Here is a 6,846-nt window from a genome sequence, read left to right on the forward strand (position 1 = left end):
AACATGATTTCATATGCTTCTACCGATCGTGTATCGATGTTAACTTTTACGAAAAGCACACAAAGTCGAAGTCGCGACAAGACGCTCGCAAAACCGGCAAGTCAAAATCTTATCCGAGATTTCTCATTAACATTCGTTGAAGTCGACCGAATGCGAGACAAACAACCGCGGAAAACAGCAACGGATTGCGCTAGTAATGACAACGGCGGCAGCCGATGACGCCAGACAAATAAATCCGCGCGACACAGCGCGTAACGAGCCTACCGCGATGAAAAAGAAAAGGAGATGACGCCGCGATTCGCGTGGGCACTCGGTACACTGGCGCGATCAAGTACCACACAACGATTGAGGTGGAAAATAAATCGCTAGAGAGAAGGCGAAGGTGTGTGCGTCGGCGCTTACGGAGTTCGCGACCACCTACGCGTTTCACGATGCCAAAGAAGAACCGCAAAAAGGCGGCGAGTCGATCGAGAGGGTTCGATAGATAAAAAAATTTATATATATATATAAATGACGAAACAAAGCGAACACTGAAAGATCGCGAGACTCGATTGGGGATACTCGGAGAAAAAGAAGGTGAGACGTTCCTCTTGCAGAATACATCACGCGACGAATGTTTTCGTATTCAGAGCTAGAGCGCGATCACCAGAATTAATCATGTGAGAATTATACAGAAAATATTACTGAGCGTATTGGAAACGTCGATACCGCTCGATTATCGCGATCAATGCGATTGTCGAAGCGGGAGAGCGTGTCGCGAAAGAAACCGCGTAGTTACTCAGCACAAAAGTATTGGATGGGACATCGAGACACGTGACTATGCGCCGAAAGCGCTTTTAAAAAACGCTTTAAAAAAAGCAGAAAGTGAAATCTTGACGAAACGCGAGAGTAAAAACAGAAGGTACAATTGATCGATCTCATCTCAATTTCGAGCCTGTGACTGCTCGAGAAGCACAATTTGAATTTCATAGAAGGTATATAAAGTCATATTTATTTCTCATGAAAAAAATCTGTCGATATAAAACTGTTCTTTTATGGAATAAAATGTCGAGGATTAATTCGATTAAGTAAAGCTTCTCGTATAAATTAAATTTTGCGGAGAAACAAAAGGTCTCGAGATCGTCTCTAGAGAATTAAAGTTGAACATAGTTCTTATAACAGTAATAAAATATACGACACTGTAAAAAATACGTGCTTTTATCACATGAGATTATTACAAAAAAATATGACGTAAAAGAAAGTTCTCAAGCGATAAGTTTCATTATTTTCCGTTCATTAAAATTTTTAAAGGCTATAGGACGAACTTAATTTTACCGACGGCAAGAATGTCACCTATGACCAAGTATCTCTATGTATTTTGTATCACGACGAGTGCGAATTAGTTATGCGCGACGAGATTCGCAACGGCAGCGAGGAAAAGAAACCGAAACTCAGCGATTCGTGTAGAGATGATCAGCAAACAGACCAAAGAAAATTTGGTAGAAGCGCAGCCGGTGTCTATATATAATTATCTAAAATTCTACATACGTAATAATCTAAATAAAACCGTCTATGCGAGAAATAGATTTTCTCTCCGCGGTTTATATGAATATTCTATTCGGACTTTTTCTGTTTCTTGTTCCCCGTTATATTGATGATATTTAAAAGACAGTAGAATTTAATAACAAAAGATGAATATAAGATTGTATGTCCCATACTGCTCCTTACAACACAATTATTGTACCATAAACTGATCGGATAATTAATAACTTCCACGTAAATCACACAGTTTATCGTCGCGCGTCTAATATTATACTATACTTCGTGACGTAAGATACTTTCAGTAAATAGTACTATACGAACCGTGTGCGTCAGCTTCGCATCTGCCTAAGCCTCTTTAAAAAAAAAACAATCCAGACAGGAGAGGAGACGCACGAGACGAGAAGCAGAGAGACAAAGGGAGATAGATTGAGAGAGCGAGAGAGGAAGAGTTCTTCGATATTATGCCCGGCAGCGGTGGAAGACGCGAGATTCTCGGCTCCGCACTCGACTCCCAAATACAGATATCGATGATATTAATATCGACACAACGACAATAATAATAATTAAAATTATAATAATCGCATTAATAAGGAATAATAATAATAAGTGACAATAATAATAGTGGCAGATATTAAAATAGCGATAATAATAATTTCACCGCGTTAACGCCGGATTTGTGCCACAATTACAACATTTTTTTCTCAAGACCAGACAGCGTCACAATAATATAATAATAATGATAATATATGTATAATAATAGCAATATAATAATAAACATAATAATAATACAATAATGATAAGACATAGCTAAAACCTTCCAATCTATACATAGACATATAACTTTCGAATGCAATTCGCGTTTTCATATACATATATATATCCTTTTTTCTATTTATATATAATAATATATCTTCATCTATATAGACTCGTGTGTATATATACATATATATTTATGTATACTTACTCTTTATACAGAAGGGGTTTTTCGTATGAGGGGGAAACTGTCTTGCTGTCTCGCTAGGATTTCGCACGCGCTTTTCCAATACGCGGTCTCTCTTCGATGTGCACCCTGTCCCTTTATATATTGTATATATATAATCTGTCCCTCTTTTTTTTTACTTTGTTGCGCTGCATATTTCTTGCCTCTCTCCCTCCTCTCGACTCTTTATATCTCCTTCCTCCGTTTATTCCAGCTCCCGCGTCTGTTTTTTTTTCGCCCGTTGTCGACGGCGACGACGACGACGACGACGACGACGACGACAATTCATGCTCTCTCTCACTTAACTTACTAGCTTTATCTAGTACATTATTTACAGTCCATATTTACTTATGTTACATCATCCGCCGGGTTTGCTTCGAGCAAATCCCGCGCGAACACAGCACTCGCTCCTTACGTATGTTCTTTTCTTGACGCCCGTTCGTCCATCGCGAATTTCGGACCCGCGGGAAATAAGGGAGAATCGCACGCGCGCGAAAAGACATCCTTGCGATACGTGTTTCGTGTCCGATATTCCCGCTTTGTTTGCAGACGAGAGAGAGAAAACACCTCCGTTCTTTTTAACCGCACCCTCGCCCGAGTCCACTTTGCGTCCGCACACCTCGTTATTAAACCATCCATTCTCGGGTCCCCGTCGGAGAGACCGTCGAGTTAATCACTTCCGCTCACCGAGATGATGATGAAACAACAACAACAACAGCAAACAGCCAACAAGATCCGCGATTCGGCTCGGACTCAACGAACGGACGAACGGGCCCCGACCTGGCCGCGCGAAGAAGAAACGTTATCACCACGTCCGTCAATGGTACCCTTCGAGAGAACGCCACTGGGTCTCCTCTTGCGTCGCGTCGCGAGAAACACGATAAAGATTTTTCACTTATCACCCAGACATCGTGGATGGACGAAGAATAATTGGAGTCGTGCGAGCAACGGCGAAATGACGATGACGACGAGGATGATACTTCGGCGATGAAGATATCTTGAAGAACTCGGGCGAAGGACGATCACGATGTTCGCCGACGGCCGCGACAATCGCAGCACCGTGTCCTCCCTTATCCCGTATTTCTCTTGTTCTGTCTGTTCCCGTCTGCAGCTTTCATCCTCTCTCCGGGTTTTATGCGCGCGGTCAAGGTCGACAAAAAAAATCACCGACCGTGCGCGTCAGCTCCTCAGCCTCCCCGGTAGACCGGTCTCGGCCTCGTTAAACCCCGTTGAACCTCGTTGAATGAGCCACCATTCCGTACCCTCGTCTTGGTAACGAGCGCCGCCGTCCGATAGATAGAAAGGGCGCCGCGAGTCGGTCAGCTACGAGGTCGTGTAACTGCCAGTGCGTGCCTGAAGGTAGTGATGATAGAACGGCGGCAGGGTCGTCGTCTCTGCCGTCGACGACACGTTTACTGAGTTCTGCGAGGTTACCGCGAGGCCCAACGGGGGAGGCCCTGGCGAACGCTAGTGAGCCGCAAGCGAATGGGCCGTGAGGGCCTGAGGGCTGAGCATTGGTGGACTGTGGCTGTGGCCCATGGGCGAACCGTGCAGGTGATCCTGCGGATGATAACCCTGATGGAGGCCGCCCTGGCTCTGGTGGCCCGGCGGCATACCCTCCATCATGCCGTCGCCGAGTGTATTGGGCGGCGTCATCCTCTTTTCCTTTTGCCGCCGATTGCAGAACCACACCCTGACCACTTCTTTCTCGAGTTGCAACGAGTCTGCCAATGAGGTGATTTCCTGGGCCGACGGTTTTGGCTGTTTGTGGAAGTGTTGCTCGAGCGCACCCTTTACCGATACCTCAATCGACGTCCTCTTCTTTCGCTTCCTACCCTGAGCAGCGATCTTGTCGATGCTCGTCGGCGAGCCGGTCGTCGAGTCCGCCTCCTCGAGCCACTTCTGCAGCAGCGGCTTCAACTTGCACATATTTTTAAAGCTCAATTGTAGAGCTTCGAACCTGCATATCGTCGTCTGCGAGAAGACGTTGCCGTAGAGAGTACCGAGCGCGAGACCGACGTCCGCCTGAGTGAAGCCGAGTTTGATGCGCCGTTGCTTAAACTGCTTGGCAAAGGCCTCAAGGTCGTCCGATGTCGGCGTGTCCTCTTCGCCGGCGCTGTGATCCCTGTCGAGAGGATGGCCCGCGTGCAAAGGATGCCCCGATGGTGGACTGTGATTGTGCGCGTCCCTCAAGTGGTGAGGTAGACCGGTCTGATGGTTGTGCAGCTGATGTGGATGCTGATGCGGATGCTGATGCAGCATGCCGTTCATCGCTGCATGGTATTGTTGGAGGGTGGTGGGCGAGGCCGCGCCACCGCTCGGGTTGTAATGCGCCGACGGGACGACCGGTGCGTGCCAAGAGTGCGGTGAGGCCATGCCCGGGGACTGGTGCGGCCCCCGGTGGTGCATACCCTGGTCCGTCGCGGTTGCCGCGGCCGCCGCGGTCAATGGCTTCACATCGAGACTCGTGTTTGCCTGATGGGGATGATGATGGGGATGATGGCTAGTATGGTGCATGCCCATCGAGGCCGCCCAGGGATCGCTACCGGGCTGTAGGCTCACCCAGGGATTCGCCGACGAGAGACTCGCCGGATGGGAAAGTCCGTTCGGCGACGGCGAAGACGTCACCTGATGGTGATGGTGATGGTGGTGATGATGCTGCGGCGCCGCCATGTACTTCATTTCGCCAGCGTCGGCGGCGCTACGAGGCGAGCCCGAGGAATAGCCACCCACGGCGATGTTCATCCCGATCGTTGTACCTGAACCACCATCCAGGTCGGTAGACACTGCGCTACTAACCGGCATGTACGTGGTAGCGGCCATCTACTTCCTGCTCGTCGAGAGGCTTCGTGAAACCCTCTCGGTGTGGTTCCCCACCGTGGAACGTCCACGGGGTATGTTTCTCGCTCGCACCCCTTTCGCAAATAATCTTCTGAACTCTTGATTTCTCGTTGATAAGATAGGTAAAATGAAGATTTTATAATTCGATGAAGAATTCCCACGAGAATGAGTGTTGATAGAACTTCCTCGCAGAATTTTTAGATACAGCTGTTGTCAGTTGTATGTCTAGTCACCTCACGATCGGATGATCTTCAAAAGGCAGATCTCTTAGTTATCACTGATCACTTGTCGCACAATCCACAGTTCGCGTCGACACACCGGGGACCAGACGAAGCTGGTCGTTCTCGACAAAGTTTCGTCCATAGTTTCTCAAAAGTGTCATGTATGCAACAATACGGAAACATCGACAAATCCGCAGTGAGAAAAGATTGTCGATATACCGTTTTTCTCGTTCACTCCGACGGGGTGGGTCCCCGCGGAGGAGAAGTACGTCTCCAGATCGGAGCACCGCTCTGTCGCGGTGCTCTGGAATTCAATTTATCCTCTCGCTCTCTGTTTGTTGTCAATCCTGCCGCGGCCACTCGTTCCAGCACGAAAATCACACATGAAACGAAAGCTTGCTTCCTTCGGCTATGTACTGGCCAACTCTCGAGTCGAGTCGGGAAGTCACTCGCGACGAGGATATCGATTCAGCCGAGGTCACACATCCCTGGTGGGGATTCGAACTTGTCGAGTAATCACTACTAATCTTGTCTCGATGATGACGACGGCGATGTCCACGGCGATGCGAGGATTACTCCGCACTGGCGTCGTGTCTGTGGCCCCGACGTCGTAGACGCGTACCGACGACGACGATGCACGACGCGACTGCACTCAGGGGTTGCCACCGCGGACCGAGCTGCGAGCAACCGACCGACCGACCGGCTCGGCGTAAAGGGACGTACGACGGTAATCGCGGAACGGAAGAGACTCGACTCGGCGGGAGTAGAGTAGGTATATGATGTCGTGCGTGTGTGTTCCTTCTGGTGGTAGATGTCCCTCTCTTTACGTGATTGTACGTGTGCGTATACATACGATATACTTGTATGCGTGGAAGAACGTGTGAGTGAGAGAGTATAAGGAAAAAGAGAGAGAGAGAGAGAGAAAAAGAGTGTATGTATGTGAATGTGTATGTGTATGTGTGTATGTGTGTATGGCGACGGAGGAGAGACGGGTTAGAAAGATCTCGCTCGGGCTCTCATGCGTTATGCATGTCGTAGCAGAGAGCGACTGACTGCCTCGCCTAACAGCTCGCTCGAGCTTCCCGAGGTTCCCGGAGCCGCTTGTGGTGGAAGTTCGTCATGCGCGTCACCGTCGTGCACATCCCTACCACTGCTGGCTGCGCAGCTCGCAATTGGACGGGCTGGCAAGGTGGCCGTCGACGTACGTCAGCATCAGGCGGAACCAACTGTGACCGCGCCTCCGTAGGCAGGCGAGGCACCCCAGGCGCCAGTCCTTCTCGACCC

At 48.9% G+C, this 6,846-nt stretch overlaps 1 protein-coding gene across 1 annotated transcript in view; it reads right to left on the reverse strand.

Annotated features, from left to right (window-relative positions):
- The window catches only part of LOC105451387 (POU domain protein CF1A), a 43,395-nt gene extending 37,180 nt beyond the window's left edge, over positions 1–6,215 (reverse strand). The window contains exon 1 of the mRNA XM_011691791.1: positions 2,486–6,215. Within this exon, the coding sequence (XP_011690093.1) occupies positions 3,968–5,323 (1,356 nt within the window). The 5' untranslated portion in view covers positions 5,324–6,215 and the 3' untranslated portion in view covers positions 2,486–3,967. The remainder of the gene's footprint in view (positions 1–2,485) is intronic.
- Between the last annotated feature and the right edge of the window lie 631 nt (positions 6,216–6,846).

This window comes from Wasmannia auropunctata, unplaced genomic scaffold, assembly GCF_000956235.1.
Source record: "Wasmannia auropunctata unplaced genomic scaffold, wasmannia.A_1.0 LD336052.1, whole genome shotgun sequence".
In the NCBI taxonomy this organism is placed as follows: Eukaryota; Metazoa; Arthropoda; class Insecta; order Hymenoptera; family Formicidae; genus Wasmannia; species Wasmannia auropunctata.